General features: G+C 39.6%; 4 protein-coding genes across 4 annotated transcripts in view; 1 reads left to right on the plus strand and 3 right to left on the minus strand.

Annotated features, from left to right (window-relative positions):
- Positions 1–3,657, minus strand: part of LOC145478028 (uncharacterized) — a 58,204-nt gene extending 54,547 nt beyond the window's left edge. The window contains exons 1-5 of the mRNA XM_081455916.1: positions 3,409–3,657; positions 3,025–3,058; positions 994–1,289; positions 648–792; positions 37–301 (exon numbers count right to left, since the gene is read on the minus strand). Of these exons, the coding sequence (XP_081312042.1) occupies positions 37–301; positions 648–792; positions 994–1,289; positions 3,025–3,058; positions 3,409–3,489 (821 nt within the window). The 5' untranslated portion in view covers positions 3,490–3,657. The remainder of the gene's footprint in view (positions 1–36; positions 302–647; positions 793–993; positions 1,290–3,024; positions 3,059–3,408) is intronic.
- Positions 3,658–4,819: 1,162 nt separating this feature from the next.
- LOC145478030 (uncharacterized) lies at positions 4,820–8,871 on the plus strand. Its single transcript, XM_081455919.1, has 2 exons — positions 4,820–7,459; positions 8,523–8,871. Exons 1-2 carry the CDS (start codon positions 7,324–7,326, stop codon positions 8,861–8,863), a joined length of 477 nt encoding a protein of 158 aa, XP_081312045.1. The 5' UTR covers positions 4,820–7,323; the 3' UTR covers positions 8,864–8,871.
- A 958-nt stretch (positions 8,872–9,829) lies between these two features.
- LOC145478029 (uncharacterized) lies at positions 9,830–12,965 on the minus strand. The gene is made up of 2 exons (XM_081455917.1): positions 10,762–12,965; positions 9,830–9,892 (listed from the first exon to the last, which is right to left on the minus strand). The coding sequence occupies exon 1, from the start codon at positions 12,175–12,177 to the stop codon at positions 11,095–11,097; it is 1,083 nt and encodes a 360-aa protein (XP_081312043.1). The 5' UTR covers positions 12,178–12,965; the 3' UTR covers positions 9,830–9,892; positions 10,762–11,094.
- A 1,694-nt stretch (positions 12,966–14,659) lies between these two features.
- LOC145478031 (uncharacterized) lies at positions 14,660–20,323 on the minus strand. The gene has a single exon (XM_081455920.1). It carries the CDS (start codon positions 16,440–16,442, stop codon positions 14,805–14,807), a length of 1,638 nt encoding a protein of 545 aa, XP_081312046.1. The 5' UTR covers positions 16,443–20,323; the 3' UTR covers positions 14,660–14,804.
- Between the last annotated feature and the right edge of the window lie 366 nt (positions 20,324–20,689).

The following is a 20,689-nucleotide window of genomic DNA, read 5'->3' on the forward strand; positions in this document are numbered from 1 at the left end:
TTAGTAAATTCAATTACGTTTGGGGTAAAGACATACCTGCAATTGACTTGTTTCTCCCAAGTAGTCACAAATTCGTGAAGCTCATTTCCTTGGATGGCTATCATGCTGATTTGGAATCGATTCCCAAGATCAATCTGCAAGAATGACTCTACATCACGTGCATCTGCACACCACGAACCATTCCCTGAAATGTCATTCAGCCGGCCGCGAAAGGGCTCGAACCCAGGCCCAAAAAATGATGATGACGTCATAGCTTTGTCAGGAATGATACCATCTTTGATGCCAAATGGATCGAAACAAGCTATAACAAAACAAATCTCATTTGCACATTGATATCAATAACCAACGATAAGCGTCAACGCTACAAAAATGATAGGTTGATGGCTACCAGAAATAGCGTAAGAGTTAAAAGCACCAAGCAGCCAGTTCAAAGAAAAGATATTTTACAAAAGGATTAACGTGCTGCGGGGTAGTGGCTTTCCAAAATACCTTTTAAAAGCTAAACAATTAAAGCGTAAACTAAAAAAATAGTTTGTGTTTCTTTTTGATTTCAGTGTTGGTTGGCTTATGTTTCTTTTTTGTTTATTTTTGTTTATCTGTTTGTTTCTTTGTTTGCTTGTTTGCTCGCTCGGTTTTTTTTTACTCACCTTGACAGCCGTAGAGTTCAAGTCGTAAACAAGTATCACGGATAGCTCGCTTGGGATAAATTCGAAACATTTTCGCTCTTACTGGAAATGAAAGATTGTTAACCACAATCTCGCTGCTGTAATCTGAGTTGTTACGATGAAATATCTGTCAAGAAAAGTTTATGTACATAGATCAGAACAAGTATAATCAACTTCTCATTGAACTCATTGAACTCATTGACAAGGGAGGGTTGTATCAAACTCCTTCCCTTGTCTTCCACAAACTGTCCCGTAATTATGTCTTTGCGAACAAAACGACGACCATTGCGTGAGTAAAGAATGGTTTTAACAAAGAATAACATTGTACCTTAATCGTCCCGTTTTCCATGTATTCAAACCATCCAAGTCCCCGGCTGTAAGCCAGTGTGAATTCCAACACCCACCCTCTACTGGTCGCTTGATTCGCCACAGCTGTGACGTAATGATCGGTGTCGAACTTGATCTGAAACCATTCTTTATCGCTGATTAAGCTTGCGCACCAGCCACTTACACTGTCGTTAATTCTGCCGTTGTAGGGTTCCCAGTACGCTGTTGATCTGGAGGCACGCAGAGCTTCTGACGGGATTTTAAAGTTTTCCATTCCCAATGGAGAACTGCACTGATCTAAATGTAAAAAAGGCAAACATGTTAACTTCACAGATTGGGTGGAAGCGAATAGCTTACAGTTAGAAGTCAGAACAGTACAAGTTGCAGTGGACGGTATCGCTCCCACTTGTCAAGAGTTAAAATAGCCAATCAAAAACAAGAAAAAGTTCTAGGGACCAATCAGAAACGCACTTACTGTTAGCGCAGATCAATGGCTTCCTTTAAGTTGAATTAAATTTCATTTTGTTATAATGTATATCACGTATATGTACTCGACTGAGCATGCCCATTGGCGAGCTCTCGCTCTATTTTCAACTTGATAAGCTTTTTTTCGTGAAAGACAAATTAATGGCCAAGGTTTTTTGACAAATTTTTCAGATGAGAGCCAGGTTTAGCACACGCATAAGTACGGCGAACGTTGTACCAGAAGAGTCCAAATGATAAAAGCCGATACGCTTATTATAGGAACTTGTTACAAAGCCCGGTCCTCAATTACGACGCAAGCATAAGCATAAGCATAAGAAACTTTAATATGCGCTGGTGGAGATTGCTGCGACATGAGCATAAACATAAGCTAGCCTTCTTCTAATGCTTATGTTTACGCTTTCGCTTGTGTCGCTGTTATGTCCAGTGAGGACATGGTTGGAATAAGCGCTCGCTGACCGGCTGAAAGTCTTTCACTTATACTTGTACTTATGCTTATGCAAATCATGTCCCTTATGGACATAACAGCGAGATATTCTTATGGTTATGCTTATGCTTTTAAAGTGGCTGCCGTCCCCACTAGCACAAAAGCTTCTTTCATGCTTAGGCTTAATGCTTATGCTTGGCAAGTAAATGAGGACTGGCCTTTACATCGCAAGTGAGTAGTCTCTCCCCCACCCCCCACCCTAACCCCCACCCCCCACCCTAACCCCCACCTTAAAATTATTATTAGCATTATTTCCATGACCTAACAATAACGACAAACTGGAAGGCTTAACTTGTTTGAAAATCAATATGATCGTATAATAATGCCAAATCAGTTCTGTCTGTTTAAGGTAGCTCCCTTTAGTTTTACGATCGCACGCTAGAAGCGATGTGTTGTAAAAATTTTGGAAGATTTCACCGAAGAAAATTCAAGAAAATCACAAGTAAAGCCATACAAACAGTAAAAAACACATTTGTTTGGGCATTTATAATTCAAGACTAAAGCCCAAAATTTTAACAGAGATGAAAGCAAAACACTATTTAATCATTCGTTATTACATGTAATAAGTTTGAAAGGACTGGGTGTGAAAGCGAATGCAAAAACAGCATTCAAAACATAACACTTGCGCGCGCAACGCCATAAATGATTACCCTATGGAGCCACCTAAAACCGTTTTATCAGGGCAAATCCTTTCAAATAGCAGGAAAATGACAACGCGTTTACATGTAAACAAAAACAAGAGTAGAAAACGCAGAGCTAAGTTAACTTTAATTTCAATCTGGAAAAAAGCATCAAACAGCTTCCAATAAACATTGCCCAGAACTGGACTTGCAGTTAACGAAAACTTACCACGATAATAAATCAAAGCATCCCGTTTTGGTGACGATAAATCAAGACATTCCGTTTTGGTGACGATAAAAACTTTAATTCATGTCAGTGCATGTAATGACATACACGACACTGAGCTAAGTTTGCATAACCATCTATTTGGGTATTGTAAGGTATTATTAATTAATTGAATATTTTCAGATTTATCAATTGCAAGCAAGGTAGAACACTCACCTTGGAATTGAATAGTCATTCCATTTTCGCAAAGCTGAAATCACGAAACCGAACAAATGCATTGCCATCAACTGCCTCAAAGGTGGAAATAATCAGATTTACAGCCAAGGGAATCTACCTCAAGGTTGAGTAAATAATTATACATTATTCATACCTGTAAAGTCAGTTAAGGGGAGAAAACTTCAATGGAAACTGAAAGCTTTAAATTTGAAAACTATTCGTGGAGAGAGACACACTTAGAATTGGCACGTTTGATTGCAGTAATGGGACGGGGTTCGCCGTTTGCCATATTCAGCATTTCGTTATTAAAATAACAAATCGACGTATTTCTTATGAGATTACAAACCCCAACTTAGTCCTTACAGCGAGATTTATGCCTCTTACCACGAACAAAACAGCAAGAAGCACGGTCCACTGGCATGTTTTTCGTTCCCATCGAACATGCCGACACTCTGGAAACATCATGACAGTTGTACGGTAACTACTCTTTCAGATAAACCTACGAGAAACAACAGATATTTAACCCTGACAGCCATGAAAAAGAAGAGATGAAAAAAGATATTCACTGTGAATAACAGCGGTTTCTACAGACCTCTGGAACAGTACAAAACATACAGAAATTCACGAATCAATTTTAACCAGTTAATGCTTTTTTTATTAACGTCCCAAGTAAATAACAAAACTTTCAAAGTTTAACTTCTTTATCAATCCAACTCGTAGAAAACGCTTTTATCGATGGTAAGGAGAAAGTTGATATGTTTTTCTTCCCATGGAAACAAAAATGGAAAGTTGCTTTCCTCGATTCAGCAAAAATAAAACTGGTTAACTGATCTATGACGTTGATGATCCAAAAATGAATTTTCAATTCCCATTTTTATCTGTTTTGCTAAGACCTTAAACTCTTCCTATCTTGTAAAACGAAACATGGACTGAAGAATCGCTTCAAAGTGACAAGTATTAAAGAATTGAATCTAATACTTACCAAAAGACTTCCATTACTTTGAATCGACGGTACGTTGAAAGCATTCGTACAGCTGTGCTAATCGATCACCAAGCCACAATAACGGTAATAAATAATAAATATCACACGTTTTATGGTTTAATCAACACAATTACTGGAATTCATGGCGCTATTGTGACCCACTCTGTACAATCCAAACATTTTGTTTAAACTGTATTAATTATTCACGCAACTGACGACTTTTCACCATGAATCAAAGGCAGAAAAAAGCAAAATATGATATTATACCATATCACTAACAGTTTCATTCACTGATTTATTTCTTATTTCAACCACTTGAAAATTGTTGAAAAGACAAACTGAGGAAAACGTTTATTGCGCAACAAATTTCACCCTCGCAACTTCGAACGAAGGATTCCCCATTGACGGTTAATTAGATTTAATAAAATAGTTTACACAACTGCAATAATGGAGTAGTATGTTATTGGCAAAGAAATCCATTTTATTTTGTTTAGATTGAACATATTAAACATTTACAATTAATCGCCCGACCAGCAAACATAAAACAACTCTCCTTTTACCTTTTAAAGAAGATTCTGGCAGTCTCAAAATGATTCTAACCTGATATTTGGATCTGTAAATATGCAGCCAAAGTCAGCAAGTTGAAATTATTTTCTTTTTTCAGATTTGGTATCAGTTGACCGTCAACGCTTAGTCACGGCGAAATATCATAAGAAGTATTTAGTCTGAGTCGCCGAAAGCAACACAGAAGAGGAAAATTATATTGCGAAGGACTTCCATACAAGCCTAGTATGCATTGTCTGCTCTCTGTGATTTTCTTTTTTGTTTGTTTCAATGATAGAGGAAACGAAAATATGACGCTTTACTATGTCTCTCAGTTATAGTGCGCGCGCTGTGGTTGGTCAATTTAGCGGGTCGTATTGTACAGTACGGCCCGCTAAATTTAAAACTGTTTTTGTTGCCAAAATGTTTCGTGATTAATCGCTAAGTGTTCTTGAGTTGTCAAGCAAGTTTAAAGCTTTATTTTACTTTTGAAATTGTGTATTAAACCATGCCAACGACTAAAGAGTCACTTAACAACGATTTCAAATTGACTCGTTTTGCTTTCGATGTGCGTCAAAAATTTGAAGCCGTTCCGCGTGAATAGAAATCGTTCCCGAACCCGTCAGACACACAGTAGAGACATAATAAACATCTTACTAACTTCGTCTTCTCAAACGGCCCTCGAACTCGGTTAGCCTGCGTAGCAGTCTTTTCCGTTTCCTCTAAACGGGAGAAAGCGAGAGCCAAGGGGAAGTCGCGCGAACGCATGGGGCGAGAGCAAAAAGTTAGAAACAGGGGTGAAGGGGTGGGGAGGAAAGGAAAAGCCTGCTGCTGAGCCCATACATTTTACCGAACGCCGTTCGTCCACGAACGGGAGGCGATTAGGAATAACGATTGGTCAATCGCGCGTCAATCAAAACGATCAATGTCAACAGCTTGTCAATAGATCCAGTGCAATAGATCGATCACGACAATATTGCAGAGCTCAGATCAGATCAAATATGGCCGTAGTCGAACATAATTCTTTCGAATTTGCTCTTCAGGAAACTGCTTAAGTTTTCTCGCCGAGCGGGAAATCAATTAATCTAAAAGCAGAACAAGTGGCTGCCGTTAAGAGGCTCTTCAACGGAAAAGATGTTCTGGCGGTTTTACCAACTGGTTTTGGCAAAAGTGCCATATTTCAATTCTTCGCTCGTGTCAAAGAGTCAGAAGACTCTGCCTGAATTTTAGTTATCTGTCCTCTTCGAAGTTTAATGGAAGACCAGATAGCAGAAGCAAGATCAATCGGTTTGACAGCGAATTCTGAACGGAAGTCGGCTTTACAACAAACCGTTAAAGTGCGAAAGAAAATTCTGCCTTTTGTAACAACATACCACCCGGCGTTGCATAACCTCAAAAACATCTTGATGAGCAAATGGCATTTAATTCAAAACCAATCATTGCTTAGAGAAATATTCAAACAACCTCCACTTATCTCGTATGAAAAAGGAAAATCTTTAAGAGATATACTCGTGTGAGCAAAACTTTAACGAGAGGTCACTATAACTAGAGGTCACTCTTCACGCGACGAGCCTATGAATCGTGTCTGGCCTGTCAACATTTTACTCAGCGATACTTCAAGACGAAGTAATTTTCCCTACAGATTTCACGCGTTGGACCTTCCCACTCGGAGATTTGTTTCTTTCATCGGGAGTACGCTCTCCAAACAGTCTTTTTGTGGACTGCTTCCGTTTTTCTGGAGTTTTCTGTGATATTCATTCCATCAAAGTATACAGACTCCCCAGATTGCGAATTTTCCTTACGCAGGGTTTGCAAACGCGATCTGAAAATTTTTCGTCACGTTCGATGGAAATGCCAGTCTTTTTCAACACTTCTGCTAACACGACTCCACGACAATCTTTTCTGTTGAAAGGCTTGAACAGATTTTCCCCAGATAAATATCCTTTCTAATGAGAGAAACTTCCACACTTCGTTTGAGCACTAACAAACACGGCAATTATCGGATGCCATACCTCTACATTTTTCAAGCCGCGAAAACTTACCCTGCTGACTTTAGCGCTAAAATTTTCGCGGTTTTTATTTTACCGGAAGTCAATATGATTGGGTCTCGTGTGACAGTTGACGTGACAGTTGACGCCCCTAGGGAGCGAAAGTAATTAGGGGCGTTCGGTAAAATGTCTGGCCTCAGCAGCAGGCTTTTCCTTTCCTTCCCTGCCCCTCACCCCTGCCACTAATTTTTTTGTTACCTCTGTCCCCTTGCCCTCGCGCGACTCCCACTTGCCTGAAAGGAAACGGAAAAGACTGCTACGCAGGCTAGAACTCGGTTAGCAAGAAGTATTACTGGCGTGAAATGCACGATGAAAGAGCCTACATTTTTTTCCCACTCAAAAGCATGTCTAAACTCCGACCTCCTCTGACTTCGTTCCAGCGAAGCCGTCCTCTTCCCCTTCGTGTTAACAAGGCCAAGGAACGAAGACCAGTCACAATGGATAACAACAGAAAATTCTATACTGTTGATGGCTGCAAGAGTGCCTCTCCGCTCTTCCTCCGCCAGCTAGGAGAATTGCGTGACCCCGCGAGCAGTTGTGTTTTCTTTGCCAGTACAGTGGATTTCCAGGTTTCATGAAGTATACCTCGAGGCACGATTGTCGGAAAGCGCTCGTTTATATTCGACAATTACCGTCAGAAACTCGGTGCACTCTTTCACACGAATCAGGATGTTTATCAAAGAGCCGTGCTGCGACTCGCTTCAGCGAAGAGATTCCTAAACCAGAATGCCTTGCGCTTCAATGCACTGCAGGGCGTTGTCGATATGTAGTCAGTTACTAATATTCTTGCCGAAAGACCATAACCAAGTAAACATGCGAGTTGCAGTCAAGCTCATTATCTTCTCAGCGATTTTACAAACTGGTAAGTAATGCATTTCGGATTTCAAATTATAATTTCAACGCGTAAACATTAAACTAAACAATGTGCAACCGCCGAGGTTGCGCAACACAACGACTGCTGCACCCAGGTATAGCGGGAGAAGCTATTCAATTCCTTGTTATCCACATTACGAAAGTGGCTTAATATTGACTACATCGTCTGTTGCGATTGCAGCAAGAAACTTAAATGTTATTTACGTGCTTCAAACAAAACGAGATTACTTCTTTGATAATTAACACGCACTTGCGGGCACCTATCAGCGGAGGTAAAAATCATCCTTTACCCAAACGTACATTATATTCCAAAACTTGCAAAACAATCTACAGGTTTATTTCAGTAATTCAAAACCCGTATCTTCGGCGGAAATTGCCGGGAAATTGACGCAGTGGTTTGGAAAATCGTGATAATCTTGCACATGTGTAAATGTAATAAGGACACTTCATTAACAATTCATTTCCAACAATTTACTTGGGAAAAACTGGGGTTTTTTGTCACGGGACAAGAAAACTACCCCCTTTACCGTCAAGCAGGTCAGTCGAAAGGTAATAAAAAGACAAATTTTCATTTGCTTGAAGTGAAAACTCAGATCGATGAAGAGAAAGAGTGGAAAGAATTATCCTTTTCAATAAAAAGTTCGACGCCATGTGATACTCTTCGTCAAGGATCACCCTGTCGATATATACGTGAACATGCAGTCGTACGTTTACTAGAGATAATCAATAACTGTATTAACTTTACAGCTCTCTGGCTGAATTTGCATCTTCTTAGTTACAACGGTTGCAGTAGTTTCAACGCTCATAAACACTGTCAAAAACACAGCAGGTGGCCGTTTTCATGACTGACCTGAATAAGTTCGTAATGCAGATTCTCATCACTGACTTGTACATAAATTTCAGTATGACCTGCTGACAATTAGTATTGTACCAAAAAGTAGTGCAACTTGATTATTTCTTATATTCTCCTCATCTGTCTACTTCATAATGTGCTGACCTCGTGAGAAGAAATTACATTTTCATCGCTCCAATATGTTTTTTACCGTTTTCAGGTGTCTCGTTGACGTGTTACAGTTGCTATTCTAAAGTCAACTGGACTCACTGTGATGAACAACAACAAAAGTATATCTGTGAACCGTGGCTGGACGTGTGCGCCAAATCAAGGGCCTCTTTCGACTACATGGGGTTAAAGTTTGATGTTTACGAGCGGGGTTGTTTTAAAGGTGATTATTGCAACACAATGGCTTGCAAGTTCATTAGCCAAGCGGAAAACTGTGATCTGCAGTGCTGCGATTATGACTTCTGTAACGATGCTGCTCTTCCAACTAACCGCAAGATTCTTGTCGGGTGCTTGGTGCTTTTTACACTGTTCAAATATGTGATATATCGTTAAGATTAGAGCGATTGCACTGAACAAAAGAAACAGATAACGATTTTGGCCGTTGCATCGGGATATTGTTGGGTAAAAAGTTTGAAACTCTTTCACGCTACGCTGCAAACCAAGCTTCAGTTCCAAATATTAATTCATACTTAAGAAGGAATTTGTTCAATATTATTTATGAGAATCAAGTTAGGAGCATTCTCATCGCCTCTCTTCTAGTTTATATATTTGATAACTTAAGACAAAATGCCTTAAAACGCCAGTTTTGAGAAATGCAGCAAGACGAGGAAAAAACCTTCTCATCTTTGTAAAACGTAAAAATTACGTGTAAATTCCAGCTAAAGCTAACTAAAGTAAATTTGTAGTCAAACGTAAGGTAGCTGGCAACAGTTTCCAGCAGTTTTCCAGTGACTATACTTTGACGGATCAATACTACCACCGTTTATTAAGCAATGCTACATTGTTGGTATCACATAAATGCCCCAGCCATTGGTGAATCAATAATGATAATCTTTATGGCCTGACATTATTATTAAATTGCTATATGCATAATAAGATGCAACTTTTTGCGAAGTTTAAAAAATTCTACGAGGAAGTTCAGAGCCACCTGAAATTTTCACAGTGATAGTGTTGTTCCGTTTAAGTATAGCTGTCGGAAAAGTCATGATGCCTCGTAAAGGTTTGCTAGGAATCCTAGCACAAGCAGCATGTCCAGATTGTTGAAGTTGCTGCTGGTTCCCTTAAAACACCTGCATTTGCAGATCGGCTTGTGTGGCTTGTGGATTCAGGGTACACACATGAGAGAACATTAACGCACACCGACGAGCGTTGTAACTCTTGAGAGAATTTTCATTCCTGTGGTCTGACAGCGTCATTATGTGGCGTTTAACAATACAGCATCCAACCACAGTGTTATAGCTGTTGCCCTGATACAGTGATTGGTATAACCTTGAGAAAGATTGGCCGCTTTGCTGAGCTCTTTCATCATGCTACCGAGCTTGTTTACGCCTAGACATCCATTTTCGAACCACACTAATTCTTCTGCGCCCCCCCCCCCCCCCCTTCTTAGAATCGATTCGGAAACTGGAAAAAGGTGTTGCAGACAGGACTGAGTTTACTGCAGTAAAGTCGGAGGGCATTTAATTCATCACTTAGGTGATCTGTCTATTACATTCTTCCAAGTCTTAGTTTGTGGCGGTGTCAGGTATCCCCCTTGGCGTGTTTTTCTTGACTCGTCATGGGCCATGGTTAGGTAACATTTTTTGTTTTCATCGTGAAGGAATAGGAAACTGGACTTCGTCAAGTTTCTCAGTCCTTCCCGTCTACGTCGACACAAATACAGGGTGACATGAAACCAGACGTTGTATAGGAGGCCTTGAGGAGTTGTTGGACTGATAACAGTGCTCTCCTTCAGACGCCGCAGGTCCTCACGCTCAATATCGAAATTTGGAAAGGTTTTCTCCATTTGATTTCCTTAATATTTGTACTTGAAAGTTGAGATTACTTAAGGAGTCTTCCGACGGCTTTGCAATGTTTTCAAATGGTGCCGGGAAACACAGAGAGCGCGACGTTACGACCGTGTTTATATACTCTCCTAAAAACACACCTATCGGCGAATGAGAACACGCGTACTATCTTAAATATGTTATAAAAGTGTATACAAACATGCTAAATACTGTCCCGGCGCTTTAAGTGAATCGCATTTTACAACACTGATTTAAGGGATCGTCAAACCGTCCATGCACAATCACTAAAAGATTTCCGCTGGTCCATAGAGCAACTGGCAACACGTTTACAATCGCCACTAAAATGTGTCTTCTCCACTGTTTTCGCCACACAGCCATTACAGCCATATTCTGATACCGAGTCTCGATCGCAACAGACATGCTGTTGAAAAACCACTCAATCACCAGCGGAACCGAAGTGTGGATTGCGAAAGACTGCAACAACTTCAGAAATGGATAATTTCTCTCTAAGTAAATCAACTGATACAAGTATAACAAGCCGTTAACAGACACTATAGCAGTTGATTCGAACAACATGCTCATAATAACGATATCAGCCATTAGTCTTTCACGGCGAGGTGTGCGAAAACTTCCCCATGGAAGTGATTCTCGTCTGCAAATTTGGTGGCAGAGATGATCAATAACAACCACGGTGCTGCGTTCTACGACTTCGGCAAAGCCGTGAATTATTCCAAGAACAGCAATAGATTCCAGGCTGTCAAGGTCCGCTTGCAAAACTCAAAACATGACAGACAATAAGCAATACAACGGTGCTAATAAAACATACGAATAACCCGGATGGGTAATGTTCCACAACCGCTGAACACAGATTCGTGAAATTGCTTTGACAGCCACACCCATGAGAGGGGAGAAGATTGCGATAACAAGTTTGCCTTCCGTGTCTTGCTTGTTGTACGCTATGTAAATAGCATACCTGATGACAAAGGCCGAAATAAAAGCGCAACAAGATGGAATCGCAATTTTACAAAGAAGACTTGCTAGTCTTGCTCTTTGTCTTATAAGCAAGTGTCTTGCGACAAAATAGAACTGCACACACCCAGAAATGATGACGAAAATATAAAATGGAACATTAGACAAGGCTCTGTATAAAGCAGAAAGGTTAAAGATAGGTTTTCCAAACGCCTGTAGCACTGCTAGAAAGAGACCATTCAAAATGTACATCACAAAAGAAACGAGAATCAGTTTAGTTTTGATCCCTTTCAGCTGATGTGGCCGAAAAAGAAATAGCAGGTTTAAAACTGGGCAGACGTAATAGAGGACGCAACCGATGATATCTGCAATTGTTCTCGTCCATTGTATCCGTGCTGAAATTAATTCGACTTTTTTAAATTCGCAGTTCCACGCCGTCTTATAGTTAAGATAAGAAAGCAATGTGTATATTGTACCTACAATGAAGGCGGCGAGAAGTGAAATTAAACCTCCAATGTACATTGATTTCACAACTGTCTGTAGAACGGGTGGTCTAAGTCGCTTCCAAGCCATTTCTTTGTCTTCTTCTTGCGCATTTTCCTGGTTACCTTCTTCCGTGCTTTCCTCTGGTAAACACGCATTTATAACTTGTACATCAAGGCTGCTAGATGCCAGGTAGGCGAAGCTTGTGATGTCTTTGTCGCTGTATTCTTGATAAATAAGCTCGTCAACAGGAAGATAATACCATTCTCGACCTGTGCTTTGTACAGGATCGTAGCCAAAAGACTCTGCCGTGAACTCAGGTTCTTCTGGGTTGTAGCGCTCTGTCACACTCCGTGTAAATCTGAACACGATATCACCAAACACCTCTAACAGTGTACTTCCACTCATGTTGCATTCAATGCACAAACCGAGTTGAGGGTACAACTGTGCCTCGTTACACTGAATGAAATGCTATGTTTGTTTCATAATGTTCTTATATATCACACCCAAAATAAGGACTCCAGAAAGAAAAGATAACATTTCATGGTTGTTATCAAATCCGGAACGTATCGAACCTCTGAAGGTATCGATTCTACGGAAGTGGCGCCCTCAAACGTTATTTCCCTTGTTACGCGAACAGTGGAAAAGATAGAAACAACTAGTTGAACAGAACTGATCTGATATTTGCTACAAATGACCTTTCCCCTTTTTCTCTCTCCATATATACTAAGGACATAATTATTAACCGGGCAGCCAATCGTATAGGGCCGAGCTAATATTCAAGCAACTTTTGATCCTAAATCGCTAAGAGTTAACAAAATATTAATCTGTTTAAAACGCATGAATCCCTTGCTCGTAATTTATTGTAAATATATTTCTTATTCGTGTTGTTTAAAGGTTTCACCATGGTTGCCACAGACATCACTTTTCAAAACTCCCTGACTTTTACCTAATAAAAAAAAATTTCCCTGACTTTTCCCCCAGTCTTGAAGAATGTTTTTTTCCGCCGACCATTTCTATTTCAAATCCTGAGTTGTGGCAACCTTGTTCACTGGAGGCGAGTGTTAGCTTGTGATGTCGGACATTACAATGCATCGGCCTGCAAGATTCACAGATTAGGCTGAGTTGCGAGACAACGTGTCGACTTTGCAACATTCATTGCCAGATCAGATTATGGCTTTCGTCAGGAGCCACAATCATTGATCTAACTTCAATTTTCTAAATATTTTAGTGAGATAGGACTTTCGTACGGTGCAACGCAAGTTTCAGTATTTATGACGACTTTCTTCCGGAAGAACTTGTCAACCAGAAAAGCAAAACCACACGGAAAGTTCAAATATACCTGAGGTTGTTGTTTTATCAAGATGGTCGGCCCGTGTCAATGCTTATATGCAAAACATGACTCTTCGAAAACATTTGGAAGTAAACGAGGTTCGTTTACTTTCGAAACTTTATGGCATTTCTCCAACTTTTACAGCAAATTTGTTCACAAAATAATGTCATAAGGTTGTGAGCAAAAAAAAGCAAACAAACATCTTTTAAAAAGCTCCACTTCTATTCTACTACTCCAAAAATTTAGATGCTTGTCAGCGAAACTGATGGTAACTCCATAGCAAGTTGTTGATCCGATAACATTTTTTAGCCTTTTTATCTGTCACAGATCAAAGTGTGGTGTCAAATATCGCCCACTGATCCCATTTCAAAGAGATGCTTCGCACTTATAAAATGCATTCTAATTTAACTTTCCAAGATCGATCAAAAAATCGTCAGTATTCTGTCAACATATGGTAAATTAGATATTATGAAAAAAAGTTTTAAAATATTTCACTCTGTCAGCTTTTACAAACCTCGTTCCCAGGCCCTGGAAACGAGGTTGAGCAAATACACTCTTGTTCCCAGAGCCTTCCTAGAGCCGCCTTTTCCTTTAGCCGTCGGGGTCTTGCCACGAGGAAACAATGGCTATGGATACAACTGATTTGATTTATTCTTTTCCGAATGAAGATTTGACTAATTCAAGCCGAAAGTAGCCACTGTTACATTTATTACAAACCCGTTCTATTACAGTACCTCCTTCCGCGCCTTAAGGGTAAAGGTGGCTCTCGGGACAAGAATGTACCAAATATTTTAATCTCTACTGATCCCCAGGAATTTCCAAGCACACCAAGAAATAGCTATCCTTATTCTCATCCTCTCTCTACTAGTTTATGCAGAAGCTTATCATCTAGATAATATGCTCCTGGTTTATGTGATTGGTAACTCAAGAAAAAAAGACAAAGATGTTAATTATCACTTTAGGGCAATGCAGGGGGACGAAAAAAATCTTGCCACATTTGTGAAAGACACAAAATAACAACGAGTTAAACCCAACTTAAATCAAAACTGAATTTTTACTCTGGGTTTGCAGACATGCGCAAACCAAGTGACAGAGTAGTGAAGAAGATCTCCCACCAACTGGCTTTGATAACATCAGCAAGACCGATCAATCAATTGAAATCCATATTTAATTTTTGACAACTGGATCACGAGAACACTGACACCAGCGCTGCAGACCCGAACACATCTTTCACCGGTTCACAACAAGAGTGTAGATTGTACAAGTAAACCTTGAGGCCTTCATTCATCGGGACAAGGGAAATAAGATATCACCAACTGGATGGCAACATCGACTTGTGAGTTTAGTACTTCTGTCCGTAAGGTTAAATTCTTATGGAAGAAAACGAATTTTATAAAAAATGGCTTTAATAATCCAAGATTATGTTGGCAAGGTAATTCTTTCATTCAACACTGACATGAAAGAATCAACAACATCGTAATTTATACTCAGAGGTTCGCGTAGAAGAGAACAAGCCCAAAATTTAAACCAATTCACGCGAGCTTGAAGTGACCTCAATCTTCAACTTGGGCGATTAATAGCGTTATTCAATATTCTTTTATTAATATTGAAAGGACGACTGTCCCGTTTGATTTGGACTTTATTAACATGATTTTCGTAATGGTAGTGTATCAAAGCAAAACTTCTTCAGTATCCAGACCCTCTACATAAATGGCATTTTACAAGACTGATTTAAGGGCTCGTCAAACCGTCCATGCACAATCACTAAAAGATTTCCGCTGGTCCATAGAGCAACTGGCAACACGTTTACAATCGCCACTAAAATGTGTCTTTTCCACTGTTTTCGCCATACAGCCATTACAGCCATATTCTGATACCGAGTCTCGATCGCAAGAGATAAGCTGTTGAAAAACCACTCAATCACCAACGGAACCGAAGTGTGGATTGCAAAAGACTGCAACAACTCTAGGAATGAATCATTCCTCTCTAAGTACATCAACTGATACAAGTATAACAAGCCGTTAACAGACACTATAGCAGCTGATTCGAACAACATGCCCATGATAATGATATCAGCCATTAGTCTTTCACGGCGAGGTGTGCGAAAACTTCCCCATGGAAGTGATTCTCGTCTGCAAATTTGATGGCAGAGATGATCAATAACAACCACGGTGCTGCGTTCTACGACTTCGGCAAAGCCGTGAATTATTCCAAGAACAGCAATAGATTCCAGGCTGTCAAGGTCCGCTTGCAAAACTCGAAACATGACAGACAATAAGCAATACAACGGTGCTAATAAAACATACGAATACCCCGGATGGGTAATGTTCCACAACCGCTGCACACAGATTCGTGAAATTGTTTTGACAGCCACACCCATGAGAGGGGAAAAGAGGGCGATTACAAGTTTGCCTTCCGTGTCTTGCTTGTTGTACGCTGTGTAAATAGCATACCTGATGACAAAGGCCGCGATGACAGCGCAAGAAGGTGAAATTGCCATTTTACAAATAAGACACGCTAAATTTGGTTTCAGTCGTACAAACAAGTGTCTTGCGACAAAATAGAACTGCACACAAACAGTAGCGAAAACGAAAATAAACACTGGAACATTAGACAAGGCTCTGTATAAAGCAGGAAGGGTAAAGATAGGTTTTCCAAATGCTTGTAGAACTGCGCAAAAAAGTGCATCCAAAATGTACATCACAAAAGAAACGAGAATCAGTTTAGTTTTGATCCCTTTCAGCTGATGTGGCCGAAAGAGAAATAACAAGTTTAAAACTGGGCAGGCGTAATAGAGGACGCAACCGATTATATCTGCAATTGTTTTCGTCCATTGTATCCGCGCTGAAATTAATTCGACTTTTTTAAATTCGCAGTTCCACGCCGTCTTATAGTTAAGATAAGAGAACAATGTATATATTGTACCCACGACGGAGGCGGCGAGAAGTGAAATTAAACCTCCAATGTACATTGATTTCACAACTGTCTGTAGAACGGGTGGTCTAAGTCGCTTCCAAGCCATTTCTTTGTCTTCTTCTTGCGCATTTTCCTGGTTACCTTCTTCCGTGCTTTCCTCTGGTAAACACGCATTTATAACTTGTACATCAAGGCTGCTAGATGCCAGGTAGGCGAAGCTTGTGATGTCTTTGTCGCTGTATTCTTGATAAATAAGCTCGTCAACAGGAAGATAATACCATTCTCGACCTGTGCTTTGTACAGGATCGTAGCCAAAAGACTCTGCCGTGAACTCAGGTTCTTCTGGGTTGTAGTGCTCTGTCACACTCCGTGTAAAGCTGAACACGATATCACCAAACACCTCTATCGGCGTACTCCCATTCATGTTGCATTTAATGCACAACCCGAGTTGAGGGTACAACTATGCCGCGTTATACTGAATGAAATGCTATGTTTGTTGCGTAATGCTCTTATATATCATACCGAAAATAAGGACTCCAGAAAGAAAGGATAATATTTCATGGCTGTTATCAAATCCGGAACGTATCAAACCTCTGAAGGTATCGATTCTACGAAGGTGGCGCCCTCAAACATTATTTTCCTTGTTATGAGAACAGAGGAAATGACAGGAACAACTAGTTGAACAGAACTGATCTGATATTTGCTACAAATGACCTTTTCCTCTTTTTCACTCTCTATATATACTAAGGACATAATTATTAACCGGGCGGCCAAGCGTCTAGGGCCGAGCTAATATTCAAGCAACTTTTGATCCTTAATCGCTAGTACCTAACAAAATATTAATCTGTTTAAAATGTATGAATATCCTGCTCGTTATTTCTTATTCGTGTTGTTTAAAGGTTTCACCATGGTTGCCACAAACATCACTTTTCAAAATTCTCTGACCTTTCTTTAATAAAAGTAAAATTTCCCTGACTTTTACCCCATCTTGAAGAATGTTTTTTCCCCGACCATACTGAGTTTGCGGCAACCTTGTTCACTGAAGGCGAGTGTTAGCTTATGATGTCGGACAACATTAAAACGCCTTGGCCTGCAAGATTCACAGATTAGGCTGAATTCCTAGACAACGCGTCCACTTTGCAACATTAATTGCAAGATCAGATTATGATTTTCGTCAGGCGCCACAATCATTGATCTAACTTCAATTTTCTAAATATTTTAGTGTGATAGGACTTTCGTACCGTGCAACGCAATTTTCACTATTTATGAAGACTTTCATCCAGAAAAGCTTTTAAACCAGAGAGCAAAACCACACGGAAAGTTCAAATATACCTGAGGTTGTTGTTTTATTAAGATGGTCGGCCCATGTCAACCCTTATATGCAAAACATGACTCTTCGAAAACGAGGTTCATTTACTTTCGAAACTTTATGGCATTTCTCCAACTTTTACAGCAAATTTGTTGAAGATGAAGATTTGACTAATTCAAGCCGAAAGTAGCCACTGTTACATTTATTACAAACCCGTTCTATTACAGTACCTCCTTCCGCGCCTTAAGGGTAAAGGTGGCTCTGGGGACAAGAATGTTCCAAATATTTTAATCTCTACTGATCCCCAGGAATTTCCAAGCACACCAAGAAATAGCTATCCTTATTCTCATCCTCTCTCTACTAGTTTATGCAGAAGCTTATCACCTAGATAATATGCTCCTGGTTTATGTGATTGATAACTCGAGCAAAAAAGACAAATATGTTAATTATCACTTTAGGGCAATGCAGGGGGACGAAAAAAATCTTGCCACATTTGTGAAAGACACAAAATAACAACGAGTTAAACCCAACTTAAATCAAAACTGAATTTTTACTCTGGGTTTGCAGACATGCGCAAACCAAGTGACAGAGTAGTGAAGAAGATCTCCCACCAACTGGCTTTGATAACATCAGCAAGACCGATCAATCAATTGAAATCCATATTTAATTTTTGACAACTGGATCACGAGAACACTGACACCAGCGCTGCAGACCCGAAACACATCTTTCACCGGTTCACAACAAGAGTGTAGATTGTACAAGTAAACCTTGAGGCCTTCATTCATCGGGACAAGGGAAATAAGATATCCCCAATTCGCTGGCAACATCGACTTGTGAGTTTAGTACTTCTGTCCGTAAGGTTAAATTCTTATGGAAGAAAACGAATTCTATGAAACGTGTCTTTAACAATCCAAGATTATGATGGCAAGGTAATTCTTTCATTCAACACTGACATGAAAGAATCAACAACATCGCAGTTTATACTCAGAGGCTGGCGTGGAAGAGGACAAGCCCAAAATTTCAACCAATTCACGCGAGCTTGAAGTGACGTCAATCTTCAACTTGGGCGATTAATATTGGTAATAGGACTGAGTGGAGTCCAATTCGGTCTGTAATCATACGAGTGATTAACAAAATCGGACGACCGCGAAGCGGGAGTCCGATTTGTTAATCACGAGTATGATTACAGACTTTATTAAATCCATTTTGAAATCAATGGTTATCCTTGCAATCTGATTGGCTCTCAGTGGTGCGATTTATTCGCGAATCGCACTGTTTTTTGCTCTAAATCGCATCTTTTTCTCAGCCAATGAGAATGGGACAGTAAAACAAAACAACCAATCAGATTTCAAGATTAGTTTAAAGTAATCAATAAAATTTCAGGAAAATGAAAGGCAAAAACCCATTGTGTGGAGAATTTTGCAACTACATGTACTATTGCCAAAACTTTGTTGTTATTGTTGTTTTTCCACACAAAATTGACGAATTTAATTAATTACAGTTTCTGAATGACGATTATGAGCTCCCTCAAGCTGAAGACCTACTTTAATGGAAGTTTCCAACTTTCATGATCAGTGTCCATTTTGACGCATATTTTGGCGATTTTTCTTCAACATCTGCTCAAGATCTGTATGATACCGAGTCCAGTAAAACATAAACAAACGGAAACCACCGGCGTCGACAAAACCTGGATCGGACCGGACCGGATCACGGATCGGATCACGGACCGGATCACGGACCGGATCACGGACCGGATCACGGACCGGATCACGGACCGGATCACGGATCGAATCAAGGAAAAAAATTCAAAATTCAAAATTCAAGATTCAAAATTCAAAATTTTGTTGAGCAAATTACACTAGAGTGACTACTGTGAGCGGAACGTTTTATTTAATCCAGGTGTGATATTCCTTTATTCTTTTATAATATCAAGCCAACTGGGAGCTGGTCACAGATGAATTTTTTTCAGGCTGTTGGGTTTTGATTGCGATGATCAATCATGTCTTCTCCGCAGTTCAGATAAATGATATTTCGTATATTCGCTAGCATCAAAGGTAAACTGTCATAAAACGAGTAAGCATGGTAATAATATGACGAACGTATGAATCGAAACACAAAAACTAAAAACACAAAAAAAATTAATCACCTGATGATTTCAAACAATTTCCGTTTCTGAGACAAGTCTATACTTTTACAAGATGTGAGTTTGGAATACGATATTTCGTACTGGAATAAAACGAAACAAACCATTTGTATTTCAAGGAAATATAGCTGTTTTACAAAAAATTAGAGGAATAACATCGATAGTGTGAACGATAACGCAACCCGAGAATAAACAACGTTCTAGGAGTTGCGTCACGATTTTTAGAGTCATTTTTAGGGTCGTAAAGAGTTGCCTTTATATGGAATAAAACCTTAAAATGATCGTGTTCTAGGATAGAAAGCACTTAAGAGGCAAGAACAAATCAAAACGGAATGAGGATCGTTAAGGATGGCAAAGATTAACGAGGACTGCAAATAACGAACTTGAAAAACTAGGCTAGTTTTTTCAAGATGCGCAAATCGTGACGTAGCTCCTTTAAAGCAAGTCATGTCCTTAAGCTTTCGTACGTAAGCTTTCTCATTAACTGTAACGCTAACTATAACGCTCACATCTGACACGAAAAAGTAGCCGAGAATTAGCTACTGATACTAACAACAATTTCAAAAACGAGAATGGGAGTTCACGCAAGCTTCGAGCCAACTAACGTTCAAATATAACTACATCTGCCTGTTCATTATAATTTAAATTCGTCGTAAATTAGGCGCTTATGTGGCTTTTGAAATGACCTCTTTTCATTCTCTGTAATTAACATGTCATTGCGTCAAATTCGGGATTCCTATTTTTATTTACATATTTTAGTTTTCCACTTTTATTTTTTATTTATTATTATCTCATAAACGATTTGATTTTTTTGTTGTTTTCTTTTTTCTTTAAAACGTTTTTTTTTTTTTATTCTGTGATCCGATCTGTGATCCGATCCGTGATCCGATCCGTGATCCGATCCGTGATCCGATCCGTGATCCGATCCGTGATCCGATCCGTGATCCGATCCGTGATCCGATCCGTGATCCGATCCGTGATCCGATCCATATATATACATATATCTCTGATTATTTAGGGGAAGCTATTGAAGAAAACCCTAAGAGATTCTGGTCCTATATTAAACAACTGAATAAAGAAGAGCTGGGGATTGCAGATTTCGAAATAAACGGCTCCATAATCAGTGATAACAAGTCAAAGGCTGACTTGTTAAACAATCATTTCTCAAGTGTCTTTACTCAGGAAGACTTATCAAACATCCCTGATATTGAATATGACA

Source organism: Orbicella franksi, chromosome 2 (genome assembly GCF_964199315.1).
Source record: "Orbicella franksi chromosome 2, jaOrbFran1.1, whole genome shotgun sequence".
Classification (NCBI taxonomy): Eukaryota; Metazoa; Cnidaria; class Anthozoa; order Scleractinia; family Merulinidae; genus Orbicella; species Orbicella franksi.